Source organism: Hippocampus comes, unplaced genomic scaffold (genome assembly GCF_001891065.2).
Source record: "Hippocampus comes isolate QL1 unplaced genomic scaffold, H_comes_QL1_v1.1 scaffold130, whole genome shotgun sequence".
Taxonomy (NCBI): Eukaryota; Metazoa; Chordata; class Actinopteri; order Syngnathiformes; family Syngnathidae; genus Hippocampus; species Hippocampus comes.
The window spans coordinates 379,936-402,803 of NW_017842057.1; the positions used below are offsets into that span (position 1 = coordinate 379,936).

Genomic DNA, 22,868 nt, shown 5'->3' on the forward strand with positions numbered 1-22,868 from the left:
CAATTTGTTTTTTTGTGGGGGGGGGGGGCATGCTTTTAAGTTATGATTGGAGGCAGTAACGTGTTCGATGATTCAAGAGTCTTTCCCATCACTAAATGATGTCATCTCAAGGTGAAAGGAGCTCCAGGCAATAATCCCACATTTAGTCAGAACCGTGACCCAGATTTGAATTCTCTACCATTGAAGGAAACTGAGTTATTGTCATGGGTGACCTACAAGACAAGGGTAGCTAGATAAAGGCTTGAGAAATCCATCCATCCATTTTCTGATCCGCTTATCCTCAGAAGGGACGCACGCGGGGCCTATCCCAGCTGTCTTTGGGCAGTAGGCAGGGGACACCCTGAACTGGTTGCCAACCAATCACAGGGCACCTATAGACGAACAAACATCCACACTCACACTCACATTTCGGGACAATTTTGAGTGTTCCATCAGCCTGCCATGCATGTTTTTGGAATGTGGCAGGAAACCGGAGTACCCGGAGAAAACCCAAGCAGGCGCAGGGAGAACATGCAAACTCCACACAAAAAGGTCGGAACCAGAATCGAACCCTGCACCTCTGCATTGTGAGGCCGACGTGCAAGCCGGTCAACCACCAGGCTGCCGACTTGAGGAATTAAAAGAAAAAAATGCAATCAATCAAATATTTTTCCAATACATCCTGGAAGTTGGGTTGTTGTTGTTTATAGTTACTGAATATTTAAAGCATTGACCCACCTCATGGGTTGGGTCGCTCTATTATTCAGTTTGTTTGTTGTCCAGACATCAGGCAGATAATGTGCAGTCTTGCGTAGCTACTGATAGTTTGTAAATGTATTTTTTTTTTCAGAAATCAGCCTTTGAAAATAACAAGGCTCCAGTTTTAACTGACAGATATGACAATATATTTTATGACTGTGGTTGTTTTTTTTTTAATTTGACAAAATATTAGACACAGCTCTGGCATGCTGCAGTGCAGTTGTGCGTACATTGCAAGGTACAACCACAATAATAAATCCATCGTTAATCTCTCTGACAGTTGAAAAATAAACTCAAAACTCAACTTTATTCTATTTAAAAAGGCTAATTATCAATACGAATAATATATATCGATCTCGTTAGTTCCTGCAAGAGATCTTCACGTTGTAACTGCCCATTTTGTCTACTGCAGAAGGCCTGTAGAACAATATCTTTTTCATAACTTATCTTGGATATGCGCAAGTCTCACTAAATGTACTAATATCAATGTGTGAGCATGTGGGACTGACTGAGTTTGAGACAAATCCTGATTTATGCTTGTATTATGAATACAGATCTTTTTGACAGCGAGAATGCAAATATATCTCCTCGAGATGTAGCTGCAAATGATATGTAAGATTGCTCCTGAGAATTTTGGACTTGAGGCAATGGCTCGTGTCTGGATTCACAATGGCCGGGCTTTGCTGTTTCCTTGCTATCTCATCACCTGATCTCTGCAAAATTGATTTTGTACTTTTTCTTTAAACTCTTCTCACACCCATCAAACATACGTCACCCTATTTTCACATTCTTTGCACCAAATATGTATTTCTCAGTCTCTTTAGATTGATGATTTTCTGCATGTACTGCAGTACTTAGCAGCCAGTAGGTGAATAAGAATAACCATGTTGCACAGAACCTGAAGAGGTTTGTTTCAACTATTTCTGAATAAAGTGGTATCCTGGAGCCAGATTTTTCCACACAGCTGCACGAGCCTGTCGGGGTTGCCTTGTTTAGGGGTCCATGTGGAGAGCAGCCAGCCTTCAAAGTGAGAAAGCCAACCATCCAACCCGAACTAAAGCCTGAGCTGCAACTCAAAGCAATTTTTTGGAGGCCATTTAGTTGATCTTATCCCAAGTTTAAGATGCTTAGAGTTTGCTGTGTTAGTGAGCACAAGTGACGCAGTGTGTGAGCGATTGAGACGCTGAGAGGATTTCTTTGCCCCCCTCGGTCCGTTTTGTCATCACTCCCAGCAGTAGGCTACATTATCACATTTGCAGTTTAACCAACATGGAGGCGCTCATCTCTATCCGTCTAATCATAAGACTGGTGGGTGAAGCCATGGGATCTTTCCTCACTGAGCTCATCTGTCACCTTGTCTAGTCTCACGTAGAGACAAGAAGACTGAACATGTCTCCCTGGAACAGTACCTGTTGTGTCCTTATACATGCTGGCTACCGTAATATCCCCATGTTTTTGTTTTGCTTTGTCCCCATAGGGCAGCATAAAGCTGAAGCAAGCACACACACACACACACACACACACACACACACACACACACACACACACACACACACACACACACACACACACATTTTCAAGAAAACAAAGGTCGCGTGGGGTGCTGGAGCCTATCCCAGCCGTCTTCAGGCAGTAGGCGGGTACACCCCGAACTGGTTGCCAGCCAATCGCAGGGCGCACATAGACTACAACCATCCGCGCTCACACTCACACTCACACCTAAGGACAATTTAGAGTGTTCCATTAACCGGCCAGGCATGTTTTTGGAATGTGGGAGGAAACCAGAGTACCCAGAGAAACCCAGAGAACATGCAAACTCCACCCAGGAAGCCGGAATCGAACCCTGCACCTCTGCACTGTGAGGCCGGCATGATAACTTGTCAATTCTGTGGGAGAATGAAATGCCTGTCGCCCGCTGGATTGCCGAGCATGGCAAAGAATCATCAGCCAAATTCTTGAACATGCTAAACGAGGCTTGCACCTCAAGATGAGGTAGTTTGTATGCTCGAGTGCACTTGCGCTGTTTATGAAAATAGAGCCCTTTGTTTAAAACTTTGGAAAGCACACCCAAAAAACTGCTTTGGGAAAAGCCAGCACTAATTGTCGCCGACTGTCTGAAATGACTGGCTCCAAGTCTGTCTGGAGATCATTCAGAAGCTTAAAAATTGCTGGGTGTGTCACATTAATAGAGCAGTGTCCACATCTGTTTGTAAATTGCACTTCGGCGTGAATGTGAGTGTGAAGAATAGTTGTGTGCGTGCATGTACGGTTTATTGGCAACCCGTGCCTGGACTGGTATTGCCCACCTCCTCCCCATCCATAGTCTGCTGTTAAAGGCCTCTCACATTGACCCTAATGCTAAGTTCAGACCGAATGTGTAATATCGCTTGGCCCCATGTGTCTCGTGCATGTTTATTTGTGGGGGAACTACACGGGGGTTTCTTTCATGCAGAGAAGAGGAGGGTGTCCTTCTCCTCCATGAGAAAAAAAAAAGTTTGAGCAATCCCAGTCAATCAGATCATTGAGTGGTTGTGCTAAAACTTTGACCAATGCTAGATACTACCTTGGTTGAACAGCTGTAAACAAGTGAATCAACACAGATATCTCAACTTATTTTCTTATAGCCCACTCTTTTTTTGGCTCGGTCTATTGGAATTTGGCTGTTTTGTATGGCTCTCAGTGCCCATACATTGTTTATTTCACCACGCTGTTTGTGTGCAAATTGGTGTGTGTGTGTGTGTGTGTGTGTGTGTGTGTGTGTGTGTGTGTGTGTGTGTGTGTGTGTGTGTGTGTGTGTGTGTGTGCGTGCGTGTGTGTGGTGTGTGTGTGTGTGTGTGTGTGTGCAAGAGTTGTAGTAAATCAATTTGCCTCGCTGATTGGCTGTTACGCCGCGATATCACTTTGATGTCAAATTCTCCAATGCAAGCGAATGAGCAAGTTAGCGAATTTGCAGGTGCTTGTCCTCACTGGTGTCACGTCAAATGTATCATCACGGATTTGCGCCCATTCACACGAAACACGAATGACGTTGACTTTATATGTAATTGCACGGCGAAAACCACTCAACCCGGCACATTAAAGACAGGCAACATTGACATTGAATATATTTATGAGGCCAGGATAGAATTCAAACCCACGACCTCTTCCCCGTGAGGTGGACGTACCCATGTATATGCCATATATATATATGCCTGTGAAGTGGATGTGTGATGGAGAAAGACAAACTTAATATTATCATGTTTCAAAGTTTCATTTCAGTATATGCTTGGTTGACCTCAAATGCTATATTCTCACAATTTGTACACAGTGGCGCACACAGAAAAAAGGGCCAACTTGAGTTGAAGGAAGCCAGGGCCTCATTAACCGATAAGACAGGCAGGAAGTTCCAACTTTGGGAGGGCAGCATGACCAGATGTCCTTCAGTTTGTTCCAGTGTCTCAGTTCATGTGAAATCTACCCATCGTATTAACAAGGTAACCATTGTTTGCACTGGAAGATGTTTTGGCCTCCAGGTGTCCACTGAGGGGCATATTGGTGGGCTGGGCTGGGAAGCACGACATGCAAATGAGAAGGAATGTTTTTCTGATACTTGTATTTTGCATATCCTGTGAATAAAAAGTAGTCAGCGGGGGTGCGAAGGTGGGCTTTCAATGTGAGAGGAAACACGACTTGTGTTGCCTTCGAGGAACTTCGCCCCCTTTGCTGATCAGCAAAAGACAATCTGTTCCTGAGTTGAGTCGAGTCTTTTCATTCAAAGTTCAAGATGTTCGGGTGAATTCCCTAACAACGTGCCATTGACTGCACGTCCACCTCACAGTGCAGAAGTCGTGGGTTTGAATATGGCCCTGGCCTTCCAGTGAGTTTGCATCATCTTTCCCTGCCTGTGTCGGTTTTCCCCGGGTATTCTGGTTTCCTCCCACATTCCAAAAACATGGATGGTTGGTTAATTGAATGCTCTAAATTGTCCCTCAGTGTGATTGTGAGTGCAAATGGTAATTTGTCTGTATGTGCCCTGCGATTGGCTGGCAACCAGTTCAAGGTGTACCTTGTCTAGTGTCTGATGACAGCTTGGATAGGATCGAAGAACGGATGGATAGATGGATATATATCAGTGGCGGCGGGGGGTTTGGACATGGGCCTTCAGTGGGTATTTAGTGATCTAATCCACCTCTTAATAACGCCATAACGTCATAATATCTACCCCCCCCCCCAAAAAAAAGACACAATGTAACTATACATTCACTACACTGCAGCGTGTGTTACGAAATTGTTCCTTAAAACACGCAGATTCATGGACAAATGTATGTATAGTCTCCCTTCCAAGCACTCTCACCTGCACACATCAATAGGAAAGAGGCCAATGTGTGGCAGTAAAGAAGAGTGTTTCACGTATTTGAGGATATTATCAAAAGAAAAAAACCCACTATTGCCTTTATCTTTCAATGCACCACATCAAGAATTCCAACCCATTACAGTATAGTATAGTACTTCACAATCAATTTTCACCAACATGAAAACTTTAAAAACATAAATCATATCATGCTCCCCAGAGATGCTAATGCAAAAGCTCCTACCTGGCTGTGTAGACTACGATGTTGCCTCAAACATAGCTCCTCTGAAAATGCTCCTCCCCCAAATATCTGGATTGAATACAAGCTATTGTGCAAAGCAGTGTTGGTTGAAATAACCTCATAAAGTACGCCTTGAAAGTGAATTTTCAATCATAGTCTGATATTGTCCTCCATCCTAAATCAAGTTTAGAGCTGAACCAATCAGAAGCGATAGTAGGTGAACCAATGGGAGGATGCAGAAACTCACTTGATTTTGTGTAAATCAATTGATTGAGTGTATATGTGTGGTCAACGCCTGCACTCGAGATTCCGAAGGCGATGAACGGAACAATATGTGTGCATGGTAACTCATTGAAGCTGAAATCTGACTGGACCAAAAAATATTAACCCACAGTTGACTGGAAGCCCCGCAGCCAAGACATACGCAATTAAATGAAGATAAAAGACTGCTGCAAATTAATTATTCCCACCTCATTTAGGTTGTAAATGTAGGCCGGTGTTTTTGATAGTGTTTGCACATGCAGAGAAGGCCTTGAAGGCCCCCACGGAATATATGTATACAAAGTAAATAAATCACACACGCGGTTTTAACAAGCATGAGAACAAATGCACAAGCTCAGCATTTTTTTTCCATCAGACCTTTTAAACAAATCATGTCTCAAAGAGGTTTGGTAAAAGGTAATGAGAATCATGTTACACAACTCAAAGAAGGACCCGGTGGTTGCCGGGAAGGCTATTTAGGAATGCTGACCTGCTATTTTCCAGGTAACAATCAAGCTGCAGACCGGTGTGCTTTACAGGCAGCCCACCGATGGTTGAGCCAATCTACTCGGTCAGCTTTCACCTGCGGTGGAAAGAGCAGCCTGCTCACCACCATGCAGGTGTTTTAGAGCCCTTAAAGGCTTCTTTCCTGTTAACATTGTCAAAAAAATTCACACACACCATCTTCAGTATATTGGAGGCACTGGAGGGAATGGGAAAAGCACTATATGTGTACTCCCTCAAAAGACAGGCTTGAGGAAAAAAATAGAAGAAGTGCATTTTTTTGTGATTTGAGAAGAAAAAGAAATCAAGGGAAATCATGAACTGGTTTTAAGTCAATGACTCTCCCAGTGTATTTGCCCAGAAATGAACACCATTAAGAAGTCATATCCTAGTGAATAGAAAAATGTGTTATGCTACTTATTTGGAGGGTAACAAAACACATTTGAATTGGAATTTTTATTTTCGATCTAAAACTCATGATTACATCGTGCACAAATTAATGAACCGGTCTCAATATAGCTGGACTGGTCAAAAAAAAAAAAAAAAAACGATCACAAATTCATAAATGGGTTAAATCTTGCTGATGATTTGTTGTTCCTTGGAATTGAATTGTCTTTAATCATTTGGGCCTCTGAGCAATCTGACGTGTTGTTGTTACCCGTTAATAAATGAGACAAACACTATAAATGCATTTCATTGCCTTTGATCATTTACTTTGAATGAAATGCCACATGTACAGAGCTGACAAGTTCATTTAACTGAGCCGTGCCGTATCGAATTGAATCGTAATCCCACTGAATGGAATTGAATCAAATTGTTCCACTTTAAAATGTACCCTCTTTGAATCATGTTTCACCATATGTTTTGCGATATGTATCGAATTGACTTTTATTTTGGAAAGACGAACACGCCAATACTTAAGGTACAATATTATGGCTGAGTAATTTGTGACTACTAAAAGAAGCACAATAAGCGGGCTCAAATTTGGGTATGCATGGTAAAACATTGTCATCTCACTGAAAATGAAACAAAAATGCACTTTGTGGTTGCTCTTTTCTTCTTCACTGCATGTGTCTGAACAGGCACTAAATTGGCATTTCAAGTTGCAAAAATAGTCGATAAATACATATTGCTGCCATTGGGCAGAATCCTCACATCTCCAAAACCAACACTTGTCAGGGGAAAAAAAAAAATTGGGCATAGAAGGTTTCCGCCCGACAGTGACCATATGTACGTAGGCCAGATACTATTATGCTTCTATTCATACCGTTTATTCCACATGCAGTATGCAACATGTATGTATGGATTTCAATATTGTTTTGCCATAATGTTCAAGAAAAGACTCAATCAAATTCCTCTCCTTTCCTTCGCCTCTGTTTTGATTGTCTTTGATGAAAGGTTTCAAAAGAAGAATTGGAACACCTTCAGCATATCGAGTCCACTCCTGGTGCTCGTGGAAGTTCATCATGGGGATGAAAGGCCTCATCTTGGGCTGCGCGATTGTGGCCGTGGTCCTCCAGCCCTCTGCCGCCGGCCTGGTAAAGAAGGTCATTCGGCATCGCAGAGAGGCTCTCATGCCTAAGAAGAACCACGAGAACCACACCCTGCCAAACCCTGACCAACCAGTTGTCTTCAACCACGTCTACAACATCAACGTTCCCTCCACATCCCTGTGTTCCGTGGATCTCGAGTCACCTGGCGGCACCGTGCCCAATCACAAGAATAGCCCACTGGACATGCAGAATACTGAGCACATGGAGCACACGGTGGATGGTGACAATCAGATCGTCTTTACGCACCGCATTAATATCCCCAAGCAGGCGTGTGGCTGCAACAACCAGCTACCTGATCTAAAAGAAATCCTAAACAGGCTTGAGATGCTGGAGTCAGAACTTTCCAGTCTGAGAGAACAGTGTGGCAGTGGCGCAGGTTGCTGTGGATCTCAAGTTACCGGTAGGTTAACATGACACACTGTATGCGGGGTTTGCTGTCGTGCGTGTGATATAAATAAGTCTATGTTCAAAGAATTGTTCAAAGGCGTGCTTGAAGAGAAGGCAAAGAAAATCCATCACCACTGTTCCGACAACATCTCGAACCGTGTTATCTTGTAGAGTCATCGAAAACAAACTCACTGCAGATGTACAAATCAAAAGCTCAGTGGCAAACTTTTAAATGCAAATTATGTCTCACTATTCTTCAGTGCTGTCTACTGACAAAACAAGAAAATGTGATCCATAATTTGTGCCAGTGTGCTTTGAACCAACACAATTTTTTAAAAATAATGCAAGTATATGTTATGAATAATAACGATGATATTCATTCTACTCATGTGGTCCTTGGCGGCTACCCAGTGCCCACAGGCACAGTGTTGGTGACCCCTGCTCCTCAAAATGATGTACTTCTGTACAACTTAAAATACTTAGTTTTGATTGATAGTGTTGGAGGAATACGAATCGAACTTTTAATTTTGGTTGGCAGTTGCAGTGACGGAGAGCTGAGCTGCTGCACTGTGAGAGCTATCACTGAGCTGCATCTGCAGTAGACTACAACCACATTAATGAAAACTCAAATGTTCACAGATTCCTTGTCTTGGATGGTCAAAGTCTTTGTTGGGATGCCCAATGTAACACACTTGCAGAGATTGTTGCTCCATATGAATCTTAGGCTACTAGTGTCTTAGTTTGATTGAGCTTCAATGCAAGGGTATTTGCTCATGAAGTCTATGAAAACAAAACAATACGTTGTAATATTGCGACTGTGATGAACATCACTGGTTGTGCTTGGGGTTTAAATAATTTTAAAGGGATGAATAATGCATGTTTGCGTGAGTTGAATTTGCTAGTGTGTCCAAAATCTTCTTAATATGTCTTTCTGCCTACTTCTCATCTATCAGGAGAAGTCTCCACAAAGCCTTACTGCAATGGCCATGGGAACTGGAGCGCTGACACCTGCAGCTGCGTCTGTGAGTCAGGGTGGAAAGGCCCCAACTGCACAGAACCCGAATGCCCCAATGACTGCCAGGACCAGGGCCGCTGTGTGGATGGGAAATGTGAATGCTTTGAAGGCTTCAGTGGTGATGACTGCAGCACTGAGCTTTGCCTGCTGGATTGCGGTGATTACGGTCACTGTGTTGACGGGGCTTGCCTGTGCGAGGAGGGCTTCTTTGGTGAGGATTGCTCCCAGACAAACTGCCTCAACAACTGTCTGGGTCGCGGACGTTGTGTTGAGGACGAGTGTGTCTGCGATGAGCCGTGGACGGGCTATGACTGCTCTGAGCTCATCTGTCCAAACGACTGCTACGACCGTGGACGCTGCGACAATGGCACTTGCTTCTGCGAGGACGGCTTCACCGGAGAAGACTGTGGTGAACTCACTTGTCCTGCCAACTGTAACAACCGTGGCATGTGTGTGAACGGACTGTGTGTGTGTCAGAGCGGCTACAGTGGAGAGGATTGCTCGAAGCTCACCTGTCCCCAAAACTGCAATGAGCGAGGCCATTGCTTCAACGGCAAATGCATCTGTGACCCAGGATTCGAGGGTGACGATTGCTCTGTTCTGTCTTGCCCTGAAAACTGCAGCAACAAAGGCCAGTGCATAAACGGAGAATGTCTGTGTGATGACGGATACCAAGGCGAGGACTGTAGTGCGCTCTCCTGCCCCAACAACTGCCAAGATCATGGACGCTGTGTTACCGGCCAATGCATATGTGATAAAGGGTTCACCGGCGAGGACTGCAGCATCAAGACCTGTCCTAAAGACTGCATGGGACGTGGGGAGTGTGTGGATGGCAAGTGTGTGTGCTTTGCTGGTTTCACCGGTAAAGGCTGTGGTGAACTGACCTGCCCCAATGACTGTCTCGGCCGTGGCCACTGTGTGAACGGCCAGTGCGTTTGTCACAAGGGTTTCACTGGTGAGGACTGCAGTGTGAAGACGTGTCCTAAAAACTGCCTGGACAGAGGATATTGCGATGACGGCATCTGTGTATGCTACGAAGGCTTCAGTGGACTCGACTGCTCCATCCTCACCTGCCCTGGGGACTGCCAGAACCAGGGGCGCTGTGAAGATGGAGTGTGTGTCTGCAATGAGGGTTTCATTGGTGAAGACTGTTCTGCGGGTAAGGACAATACAGTAACTGGGCCATTACTTCGCCTTTCAGACATCGCTTTGCCAAGTAAACTGCTTGCAATGCATTCTCAATAAAGATCTAAATGGTGTTAACCTCAAACAGAATAAAAAATAAATGCAACCATGTCTAGATGTGGAATGAACACTATCTCCAGTGCTTGACTAGCTATCCATCTTAGGGGACACACTAAAATGATGATTCTTGTGAATAAATCCAATTGTATTCATAGTTGCTTATTTTTCCCTTAACCTTTTACAAATGTTAATCATTTTCCCCTTTCATGCTGTAACCAGATAACACGATAAGCTGTCCACTGTAGTAACCGCTGTCCCTGAAAGGATTAATATGACTGTAATCCAGTGGTTCATAACCTTGTTAGAGGTACCGAACCCAATCAGTTCATATGCACATTCATTGAACCCTTCATCAGTGACAAACAAAAATATAACTTTTTACAAATTCAAAACATAAAAAACACATTTATTAAAAACAGAAAAAAGTCAATAAAATTTCAAGTCATAAGTATAAGTTTCTTTTAATTTTATGACGTACTATCATGACAGTCACACGTTGACTACTGAGTGAACTAAATTTCCCACAGCACTGATTGGACAAGCAATGTCATGTGATCATCTGCAGCCAATGATGGCCAAGCGGGCGTGTCATTACTCATTGACATGTTGAGTCGGGTGTGTCTTAACCTCCATGGCAGAGGCTCCGTCGAACCCCTGAGACTGACTCACCGAACCCAGGTTAAGAACCACTGCTCGAATCACATGAGGAGTCAAATGGCTTAGTTTCCAGAACAGACTTCCTCCCAGCCTGAAAATCTGGAAACAAATACAATGATGCTTTCCTTTGGTCAGAAGAAAGCAAAGAATGGCCAAGGTTAAATTGGAAAGAAACAATAAAATATTATGCCCATCCTATTTGTAAGTGGCAAATAGTACAAATACAAACTTTTGTCATTATGGGTTACTTGGTTTTTGACAGTTCCCATTTTTATGCATGTGATGTACTTTCTCTGTTTGTCCACAGTTTCACCTCCAAAGGACCTAACTGTGCAAGAAGTCACACCTGAGACAGTGGACCTGTCTTGGGAGAATGAGATGCGTGTGACAGAGTACCTCATCACCTACGTTCCCACAGCCGACGGAGGCTTGGAACTGGATGCGCGGGTCCCAGGGGACCAGAAGAAGGCCACGATTAGAGAGCTCGAACCGGGCATTGAGTACCTGATCAGTGTCTATGCCATTCTCAACAACAAGAGGAGCATTCCTGTTACCGCAAGGGTGGCAACACGTATGAGAGTTTCAGTTCACGTGTGACTATAAAACAGTTTCAAGCCTATTACAAGGGTTATAAATGAACCGTTTCTAACTATCCCAGACCTTCCTGAGCCTGAGGGACTGAAGTTCAAGGCAGTGCGTGAGACATCTGTGGAGGTACAGTGGGACCCCCTGGACATCCCCTTTGATGGCTGGAACCTCATCTTCAGAAACACCGTGAGTCTTGTTGACACATCGTTGCTTTATTCCAGTGCAGGGTTGATTTCCAAATGCTGTTGCAGCCTCTGTTATTGTATTGTTTGTTGTTGTTGGTTTTTTTTGTTTGTTTGTTTTGAATGCTGCGAATCGTGTACAATCCAAAATCAACTCAAAATTCCACCCTTCGTTAGGGTGAGCGGACTAACAATGAAAAACAGCATGGAGACTCACTGCATAAGAAACCAAATTTGAAATTGTCTTAGTATTGAATATGTTTTGCCACATGTCCAACGAGGCGTTTTAAAACACTACCACTCAAATCAGTTCAAAGTCTATTAAATGCGGGTTCATGCCTTGTCACTCATCGTGTAGTGCTATTCTATGCTGACCTTCGTGCAGTTACAGTGGGATTGATTTCCAATTGGTTACCATAGGTGTGGAAAGAAATGGTTGTCTGAATGATTCCTGCAGTGGAGAATATGCCTCATGTTGGCATAATAATAATAGCAATTAATTCATCCATCCATCTTCTACCGCTTATCCGGGGCCGGGTCGCGGGGGCAGCAGCTTTAGCAGGGAAGCCCAGACTTCCCTCTCCCTAGCTACTTCTTCCAGTTCTCCCCGGGGGATCCCGAGGCGTTCCCAGGCCAGCTGGGTGACATAGTCTCTCCAGCGTGTCCTGGGTCTTCCTTGGGGTCTCCTCCCAGTGGGACATGCCCGTAACACCTCACCAGGGAGGCGTTCAGGAGGCATCCGAATCAGATGCCCAAGCCACCTCATCTGGCTCCTCTCAATGTGGAGGAGAAGCGGCTCGACTCTGAGCCCCTCCCGGATGACCGAGCTTCTCACCTTATCTCCAAGGGAGAGCCCGGACACCCTGCGGAGAAAACTCATTTCAGCCGCTTGTATCCGGGATCTCGTTCTTTCGGTCACGACCCATAGCTCGTGACCATAGATGAGGGTTGGAACGTAGATTGACTGGTAAATTGAGAGCTTCGCCCTTTGGCTTACCTCCTTCTTTACCACGACAGACCGATACAACGTCCGCAAGCAATCAATTCAGATTGTGCATACATTGGATCATCAAATCTCTATGGCATATTATTATAAGGGTTGTAAGGATCTTCTTCCTGATGAAAGGGAGGGCTACATAGTTTGTTTATTTTCTGCATTCAGTGATGTTTTTTGGTTCTGGCAGAAAGAGGAAGATGGTGAGATTCTGAGCTCCCTTGGCCGACCAGACACCACCTTTGAGCAGTCTGGCTTGGGCCCTGGCCAGGAGTACGAAGTCAAACTGGAGGTAGTGAAGAACAAGAAGCGTGGGCCACCTGCTTCCAAGAATGTTGTCACAAGTAAGTGTGTCACATGCTGCAAGCTACTACTACTACTGCTACTACTATGATGATGATGATGACGATGATTATTATGCTCAATGGGCTTCGTATGTGCCACCCTATTTATATTTGCACATCATTTTTTTTTTGTTCTGCTAAAGATATTCTAAACCTATTTTGCTAGTTTCAGCAGTAAAAAGTTATTTTGTCATTAATTTGATAACTTCATTATTTACCATGTACAGTTAACACCTTTAAAAACTAACTGCCACTAGCTGTCGACTGAAAATGACATCACGTGCTCAGGGCTCAGGTAACGACCAATCAGGGCTAAACTTGGAAACGTCACATGAGCCGTTCGCAGGTTGAGCAATGATTGGTTGTTACCTGAGCCCTGAGCGCATGTGATGTCATTTTCAGCCAACAGCTCGTGGCAAAATGCATTTTTAAAGCTGTTAATTGTACCTGAAAAATAATGAAGTTATCAAATTCATGAATAACAAAATATTCAGCTTCACGACTCAAAATGGCTGAATATGTTTAGTATCCCGTTAATACTGTATATTATTAACAATACATGAAAGTGCCTTGCTTTTCGGAGAACCGTGGGTTCTGTTACCTTGGAATACAAAAACAGAAACTGAGTCATTCACACTGTCGTGGATAATTAAGTGCTTGACTTGTCAAGCGTGTCAGATTAATTCAATAATTGCATTGTTCATAGGCTGAGCAAAAGGAAATGCTGATTTGCGTCTTCATGAGAGTGAATTCGTGATGAGACCTTTTTTCGTTTCGATAGTTTGAAAGCATGCTGATGACAATTTTAGCTGTCACAGTTTTAGCTGTCACAAAATTGTAATTTCACCTCCTGCCTTGATATCTAATTTCCGAATGCATCTCTTGAGCAATACTTCAAGATGAAAGCCATTTTATACACACATATAGCACATACATGCCATACATCAGCAAAAGATAGATTATGGGCTTCCTTGTGTCATTCAGGCTCCCATAACATGCTGAGAGCTTTAAATGTGTCACATAAACCCTGGCGCTTCCGCTCCCCATTTCACGCCAGCTACCATGTTGAGAATGTACCAGTCAGCCACAAAGTAAGGCTTAGAGGTATACCCACTCGCCTGTCTGTCCAAAGAATGGTCTTGTGACTCCCAAACGAGTCACAAACAGCCTGTGCTCAGCTCAAATGTGTGTTATCACACTTGCACAGAGGGATGTCTTTCTTAAAGTTGCCTGTGTGTGACACATTGATTGAAGCCCTGGTGAAAAGGTGTCCTTCACGGGGCTTTGACTTGTATCATGTTTAAATGGCCTCATGAATACAAAAGCGTGTCTACAACTGCATTTCTGAAATCGATATAAAATGCATAACACTCTGGTTTATATGTATACATTCATATCTTGCGTGAGAGGTAATTGGTGTGTGCTGTGTGACAATTTGAAGACAATCAGAGACATGCAATTATCTTGTAGAAAGGTGGTTTGATTGTTTTTACAATCAATATATTTTTTTCTATACGCAAAACTATAGAGTGAGTTGATGTTACAGCAATACACACATATTTACATATTTAAGTGTGTGTGTGCGTGTGTGTGCGTGTGTGTGTGTGTGTGTTGAGGGGAAGAACCAAATTTCGAACCATTTAGGAAAATCCCGGCTTGCAAATATTTGTATTCAGTTGATTTGTGAGACAGTACCTTATTCTCTGCTAAGCATCTCTCTGAAAATTCACCGTTTTATTTTGTTTCCAATGTGTGACTAAATCTCCAAACATATTTGTTTCAAGACTGTTTCATCAATATAGTATTTCTTAACTAAGCAAAATTGAAGTTGATGCTGCTTGCTCCGCGCTGACGAAAAAAAATCAAATTTAATATATGAATAAAATAAAGTGGCCAATAACCCATCAGCAGTGAGCAAAGTACACAGCCCAAGCACTTAAAAGATATCGTCTGCGATGTTAGCAAGATTTGAATACAGCTTCACTTCACTCGCCTTCACCCCACTTTTGCATCTCTGACCAACGTTTCGACCCTCATGAACATGCAGGCAACATGCAGCCATATGTACAATTTGCACTGTGTACAACTAGATGTTAACCATGGCTGCTACGTTGGTAGCATGGATTATTCATGTTGGAAAGGCGCCAAACAGGAAGTGTTACTGGTTTGATGTTGTTTTTCGGAATGTACAATCATTTAAAAATATAAGAGGGATCACTTTAACGACCGGGTGAGTATGACAACTTTGGCCATGGTTTACTTGGCCTTTTATTTGTCCCGAGGGCTGTCTAATTCCTTCTGTTTTACTTTAGCTGTGCAATAATCAGCGCAAGGTCACAGAAAAACAGACAGACTGAGTGCGCATGGGAGTGGATATGTATGGCAGGCACAGAAAAATGATTGAAACGTTTTTCAGTCACACCTTTTGTGCTACAGTTGCTGGTTGGCCAGTTTCTCGAAGCCGTGACAAGTCTAGAAATGATTGTTAAAAGTTACATTTGAGTCATAAGATGGGGCCAGATTTTTCAAGAGGTCATTTTAATAATATTCTATGGTCAGGTTGTGCAGACACGTTTAACATATGTGACAAATTTTAAGTCAAAATAAAGATCCTCATGGTCAAATGTTGCTCCAAATCAAGTCAAAGTACCGGAATCAAATTGGGACTTGATTAAAAGCACTTGCTTTTAAAAGTATTGTAAATACTTTTCACCACCAGAGAGTCCCACCCGCACCTGATATTTCCTGCGAGCACAATTTAGTGAGTCACAAACGTGCTTTAAGAATTTTGCACGCAAGTTACAATATAAGTAAGTATTGAATTATTACATTTTTGTCTGCGAGATGTATAAGGTGCCGGTGCGCTTTACTGAAATATGCCAGCCTTCTTTCTCATCCTTCCAAGGTTGTATCACAAGTAAAATATTAATACCTGTACCTATAACCTGTAGCTCCATGTACTTGAGCTCCCGTTTAAAGGAGGTGAGAGCTGATTTAGGAGGAAGGGTCATGGTTCATTAAAGCATACCTATAGTATGCCTTCAGTATTATGGATTCATAAAGCACATGTGCGACTTATTAAGTTGCGTGCGTTTGTTATGCAGGACGTGTGCGACTTCCTAACTTGCATACACGAGAGACAATAAAAAGCACTCGAGACTTTCTAAGTTGCTCTCACCAGATGCATTAGCGAGCGCTTGACTTAGGTATCTCCTGTGTGATAAATCATGCGCATGACCTAAAAACACACACACACACACACACACACACACACACACACACACACACACACACACAGAGTTCATGACGTCTCCCGATTTCTGTATGTCCTTATAGGCCATGATGAAATTTGGGTGTGGTAAACAGAGCACCTACTTAAAACGATATGAATCATTCTTCAGCTTTGTGAGCACGCAGGGGTCAGGTATGGTCACGGATAAAAAGGGGGAGCAGAAGCAGCTTCGTCTTCAATCCCTGCCAAGTCCATGACTTGCGGTGCACAGCTACCTCCCATCACCTTGCCTCTCCGACTTCGATTTTACCTGCAAGCAAACTGAAGCGCTGATGAGTAAGAGACAGCTTCAGCAACACCGCTTTTACACAAGAGATGGCTCATAAATATATCGAGTTTTTGGAACTTTCCAGTGCAACAGTAACAAATGCTTTTTAGTGATGTTATGGAAACAAAAATGTGATATTTGCTTTTCTTACATGGTAGAGTCAAAGTTCAAAGCTTCCAAAACAAAATGCACTCAAGTAAATTGTAGATCCATCAAAGCACCACCCATCAAGTCCCTATACCTCTTATCCTCATTAGGGTTGCAGTTAAGCTGCAGCCTATCCCATTGACTTTGGGCGACAGTAGGGATACACCCAGGACTGATTACATTTAAGAAAAATAACTGTTTTACTGACTGTCCACCACTGCCTCTCAAATAGCTGAAGAACTGTGCAAGTACCTGATCTCCTGACAACAAACGCATTATAAAAGCAAGTGTTGTTAACAGAGTTTATAGTCTCATTTCCATGGAGTCTCTCTGGTCTGTGCAATAATGTCATTTTTAAAGTGTTGTCCTGCACTTGCATTGACGTAGATTTGTATTAGAACCGAAAAGGAGATGGGAATATTGATTATTCGGCTGTGGCTCTGAGGTAGAGTGGGTCATCCAGGAACCAGAGGGTCCACTGTTGGATTGTCCAAATAATTTGTTGTTTTGTCCTTAGGCAAGACACTTCACCCACCTTGCCATCAGTGCCACTGACACTGATGCGCAGATGTGTGAATGGTTGGTGGTGGTTGGAGGGGCCGTAGGCACACACTGGCACCCATCCTTCGGTCACGCTGCCCCTGGGCAGTTGTGGCTATGTATGTAGTTTACTGCCAGTATGAATGTGCGAGTGCATGAAAAATATAACCATTGTAAGTGCCTTGAGTGTCCATTTGTCCAGAAAAGTGCCATACATCGGTAAATGTGATGCAGTATTATTATTATTATTATTATTATTATTATTATTCATTATTTATGTTAAGTGCCTTTACTACATCTAGCCATGTTTTGAAACATGTCGCAAAATGTATTTGTATGTGCTTTACTGCACCAGGAATTGACGCCCCGAGCCAGGTGAGCACACGCGATGTGACAGACACAACAGCGCTGGTGACCTGGGTCCATCCTGTAGCCAATGTGGATGGGATCACCATCTCTTTTGGGCCTGGCTCCAGCCCTGCTGATCACAGTGTGGTTGAGCTTCCCTCCACAGAGACCCAATACCATCTCGGAGGCCTCATCCCAGATACCCAGTACGAGGTGTCTATGACAGCTCGGAAGGGAGAGCGGTCCAGTGTCCCAGTCTATGACTCGTTCCTCACAGGTAAGATCCTTACAGGGTAAGAACGTTTTCAGGTGTGGACAGAGGTGTCAAACCCAGATTGAGAAAATAAAAACCCTTCTACAGTTTGGCTTTAGCCAAAGGTACTTCGACTCAAACAAGCTCTCCGGGAACTCCTTTGCTGCCGGTTGCGTATAAGCAATTAAGGCTCAAGCCAAACTGTGGCAGGGTTTTTATTTCTGGAACTGGATTTGACACTTTTGGGTGTAGAATGTACAGGTATCTCATTTTCCCCACTATATTCTCAATCAGTGATTTTCAACCAGTGGGTCTGGACCCAAAAGTGGGTCTCAGACAGCTAGTAAAAAAAACAACCATTCTTATTTTGATTTTTTTTCCCTGCTACAGTACAGAGGTGTACCAAGTTCCCACGTGGAAATAATTGGGTAAGCTAAAGGGAGTCTAGCTGTTTTGCGCTTTAGCCACTAATTTACTCTGGAAACAAATACAGTGCAGCTCAGCCTTTGGCTAGCGGATGTCATGGCGAACGCTATTCTTTTGGTGGTACATGAAACTCAATTTAAACAGATTTTGAAAGTAGAACATACTAAACATGTGTCATCAGATGTTAGATTTAAACAAAACATAGTCTTCATTGCTTTTAACGTCTTCTAAAAAGGCGCTAAGCAACAAAAGGAATACTGTATCCAAGTCCCAAGGTTATAGTTGCGAAACACTGTTCTGAATGGTAATAATCTAAAGGTGCATTACCTGAATAAAAAGCTACAGACAAGTAGTTTTCATGACAAACAGGCTGAGGATCTGGTGTAGTATTATATAACCTTGAAGAGTTTGGAAGAAAGGTGTGTGAAAGACCACACATTCTATAGGTTTATGAGGAATGATATCCTACTGTGGTGTGTTTAATGATGGTTGTTCTTTAAAGGACCACATATCCCACCAAGTTCAGAATAACGATGAATACGTATTTCCTGTACTAGAAGCTTTCAGTCATTGCCCCCTAATGGAAACAACTTGTTTGCCCTTTAGGATCAGTATGAAATCAACTTCTCTGTGTGTGTGTTAGACTTGGATGCCCCCGGAGACCTTCAGAAGCTGGAACTGACTGACGAAAGCATCACCCTGGAGTGGAAAAACAGCAAAGCTCAGGTGGACAACTACCGCATTAAGTACGGACCGCTGTCTGGAGGCGAACACAGAGAACTGCTCTTCCCTGCTGGACCCAAAGACACAACACAGGCCAAGATAATCGGTATACACAATCACCGTCTCAGTCTCAATTATGTATTGCACAGAGGCAATTTAGGCAGTCTGCCCAGCATCTTATATGGTCATTTGGAATGAAAATAGCAGAGGTGGGCATTTCATCAGCACTCAACGGAAGGTCCATCAATCCAAATGATGAATAGCGAAAAACTTAAAAAATGGACAGACTAAGCACCGACACAAGTTGGTTTTCATCCGTCAGCGGAATAGTCAATAACCGGGTCAGAACCTATGGATCATCTCAGTCCATCACTGACCAACTCCCATTTCGCTGATGACTGACGGAAACACACGCTACATGTCATGTTTGTTCACGGTGTACATCTAACCAGAAATTCCATCAAGGAGCGAGGAGGTAGAACTGTTTTGGGGTGTTTGGTGGCTCCTTAATTTCGTCATTTGATGAAGGCCTTTGCTAAAGATAATGTCACGCCACTTCACAAATGGAACGTCTGCGTATATCAAACAGACAGAGAGCGATCGCTTGAGAGAGAGACGAAAAGCATTATTGAGTGTTTGAAAGAGATGATTGTAAATAGGTTTGCAATGACGGAAGCGCAGTTAAAATAATGATGACGGAGTGATGGATTGACGGGGACAGATTTGGTAGGCTTGAACTAATGATGAACTCACGATGACGGACCGGTGGCCCGGGCGCTGCCAAATGCCGAATGGCGGACCAACAATACTTACTGATGCGGCCACCTCTGAAAAATAGTAATGGTGAAACTCAGTTTGGCCTAATGATGGCCTAGCGATGCCAGTGCCGTTTTGTGACACTGCGATCATATTTGTCTTCTTGTTTGGTCTCTAAAATCAGTTTACCACAAATAATTGAAAATCACAGCAGAGGTTGAACATTGCATGAGAAATGTGATTATTTCTGCAAACGGATACAGACCATGGAAGTGTGTTTCCGTTATTATCCACCATCCATCCATTTAGCATCCCCAATGCACTTTATCCTGTGTAGGGAAAATAGGAGAGCCACTTCAAAAAAGGCCCAAAAATTTCACAGATGTTTATAAGTATAGTTTACAGAGAATAGTGATGGAGGATAACTTATTTTATGACCTTGTACCAATGAATGTGTGTCCAAACGAAAGGGGCTGGTACGGGTACTGATTATAGTATTCCTTCTTTATTCAGTGCCCACACGATCCTAGTGACACAACTGAAAAACATTTGTGGCAAAATCAAGTTTTGCAATACCAAATGTTTATTCTTATTATTTGGACATGGACAGTGCTTGTAGTGTCTGTCTTATTAAATGGACAATGTAAAGTTCTGCCAGCTCATTTCTACAATGGCTTGCCTTTGTTTTGTATTGTGAAATGTTTTCGCAAGTACAATAGGCCCACTTTATGAGAAAACCACCCAGGGGGATTTGGCATTCAGTCTTTAAATTGAATCACACCGCAGCTTTTTTCTCTTTTGCTGAAGCAAGAGATGCGGGCATGTTTGCATCTATCAACGCTGTTGACGTTACAAAGCAACGCTTTGAGCCTTGTGTGTGTGTGTGTGTGTGTGTGTGTGTGTGTGTGTGTGTGTGTGTGTGTGTGTGTGTGTGTGTGTGTGTGTAGATGTGTTTGGTTTTTTTTTTGTTTTTTTTTTTTTAGTTTGTTTGTAGATTCGACACAATGAGAGAGAGGAAAACAACTTTGGCTAATAGTGTCTTTGTCTGGCACAATTCTTTGTCCTTGGGAGGCCCATCTCATGGAAATAAAGCATTGTGTCCATTCAGCAGACGTCCCCCTCTTCTCCACACACCTCAGTAGTGCTTTCACACAGTTATTATCTGTAATTGCCTTCACGCTCGTGATTTTATTGATAATGAGTTTCCTGGGTATTAGGTGTAATTTCATGCCGCAGAACTCTGCGTGTGATGACCTCTGTGGGAGTTAATAAAGGAATTAAAGGCGATCGGGCCGAGAGAGGGCTTAATTGTGGAAACCAAAGGGTTTCCAAAGCCGGCTGTATCATTGGGAGTAGTGTTTCTGCTGCATGACAAGGGCCCTATAGATCCATCAATGCAAATACACCAGCCTGGTCCACGATGAGCTCAAGCTTACCATGAAATGCAATTTGGCTGCAACCTATTGTGCCATCACGCCACATGAGAGCATTTTTTGTGTTTGCCATGGCCACCAAAGCCATTAGCAGAAACAGCTGGCCACTTGACGACACAGCCATTCAACAGGGTGAAAGATATAGGAATTTGAGCAAACAATTACATGACATTATTTCCTTCTCAAAGTTCTGACTATCGCTTGTTTTATTTTGCATGGTTACCTAGGTCTGAGACCGGGCACAGAGTATGGAATGGGAGTGACAGCAGTGAAAGGTGAACGGGAGAGTCTGCCCACCACCACCAATGCTGTGACCGGTATGACGTTTCCACTCGTCTATTACGACAATAAATTAATTTATACCTTCACAATGTCTGTAAACGTCAACATAATTGTGTATTTTATATGTGGTAGATTAACCTTAATAGAATCTTATTTCAGTTTGCTTTGTGCATGCGTTAGTTTGCACACCAAATTTTTTTATTTTGGGCTTCAAATCTTTGGCCTTGCAGTGGTGACAGTAATTGTGTCACTCACTCTCTCGGCTGTCAGGTTAGCAGATTAGCTTCCGTTCTGTGTGTATGCAGTTAATGTCGGAATAATTTAGTCAAAGGACTAAAGCAAGCGGAAGAAGCTAATGGGGCCATGCTTTATGTACGATATGTCAGTAACTGGAAAACAAAATATTTATGATTAAAAACTCAGTTGCTGTATTTCGTTAGTTTCCCTGTGCCTGTAAATCACTTTTATTTGTGTCCTTACTTTAACTCATGTCGTAAAACATATGCAACATTTTATCTTGCTTTGTATGGAAAAATACCTGCCCTGTGATTGACTGGCCTGAGTGACACACTACCCTACCTCTCATTAGCTCAAATAAACTCTGGCTCACCCGTGACGCTGAATTAATGTCAAAACTCAAATTACAAACTACTGTCCTCTCTGCTTCAGCCCTGGATGCACCCAAGGACCTAACTGTTGCCGAGGTGACGGAAACAACGATGATGTTGGAGTGGAGGCGCCCCCTGGCCAAACTGGACTCCTACCGACTTGTCCATGTTTCCGCGGATGGCCAAAGGGTAGAGGAAGTGGTTCCGGGAGGCTCTGAGTCTCACACCTTGAGAGGCCTGACACCAGGAATGCTTTATACCATCAGCATCACTGCTGAGAGGGGCCGCAGGACGAGTGCACCATCCACCATCTCAGCACCTACAGGTTGGTAAATATGAATGATTAGCAGTCTTTTTGGAGTAATCTCGACAAATGTAACATCCTCCTCCATCCATACAATAGAACAGGGGTCCCCAACCGCCGGTCCGCCGGGCATTTGGTACCGGGCCGCACAGAAAGAACTTGCCTTAATTCCGTTTTATTTATTTCGGAATACGAAAGACGTTTTATTTTGAAAAACTACCGGATTCTCCGTTACATCCGTCTGTGTCACGCTTGCCACACGTCAAGCCACGCTTCTCCATCACGTGACCGATTACTTCAAAACAAAACGCGGGAGCTCGCAAAATGAGTAAAAAAAAAGCCGCTGGAGATCGCAAATGACGGCGGCCTTAAAAGTACGTTCGAGACAACTGGATTAAAGTTATGGCTGAATACTCTGAGATGGCCACCATAGCACCGGTGATAATTAC

The 22,868-nt window shown here is 43.3% G+C and overlaps 1 protein-coding gene across 3 annotated transcripts in view; it reads left to right on the forward strand.

Moving 5' to 3' along the window:
- The window catches only part of tncb (tenascin Cb), a 49,804-nt gene that overhangs the window by 6,504 nt on the left and 20,432 nt on the right, over positions 1 to 22,868 (forward strand). For all 3 annotated transcript variants that reach the window (XM_019860986.1, XM_019860984.1, XM_019860985.1), the window contains exons 2-10: positions 7,473 to 8,027; positions 8,968 to 10,188; positions 11,239 to 11,502; positions 11,590 to 11,705; positions 12,886 to 13,039; positions 17,642 to 17,911; positions 18,957 to 19,142; positions 21,453 to 21,542; positions 22,177 to 22,440. In XM_019860986.1, coding sequence (XP_019716545.1) covers positions 7,541 to 8,027; positions 8,968 to 10,188; positions 11,239 to 11,502; positions 11,590 to 11,705; positions 12,886 to 13,039; positions 17,642 to 17,911; positions 18,957 to 19,142; positions 21,453 to 21,542; positions 22,177 to 22,440 — 3,052 coding nt within the window. In that variant the 5' untranslated portion in view covers positions 7,473 to 7,540. The remainder of the gene's footprint in view (positions 1 to 7,472; positions 8,028 to 8,967; positions 10,189 to 11,238; positions 11,503 to 11,589; positions 11,706 to 12,885; positions 13,040 to 17,641; positions 17,912 to 18,956; positions 19,143 to 21,452; positions 21,543 to 22,176; positions 22,441 to 22,868) is intronic.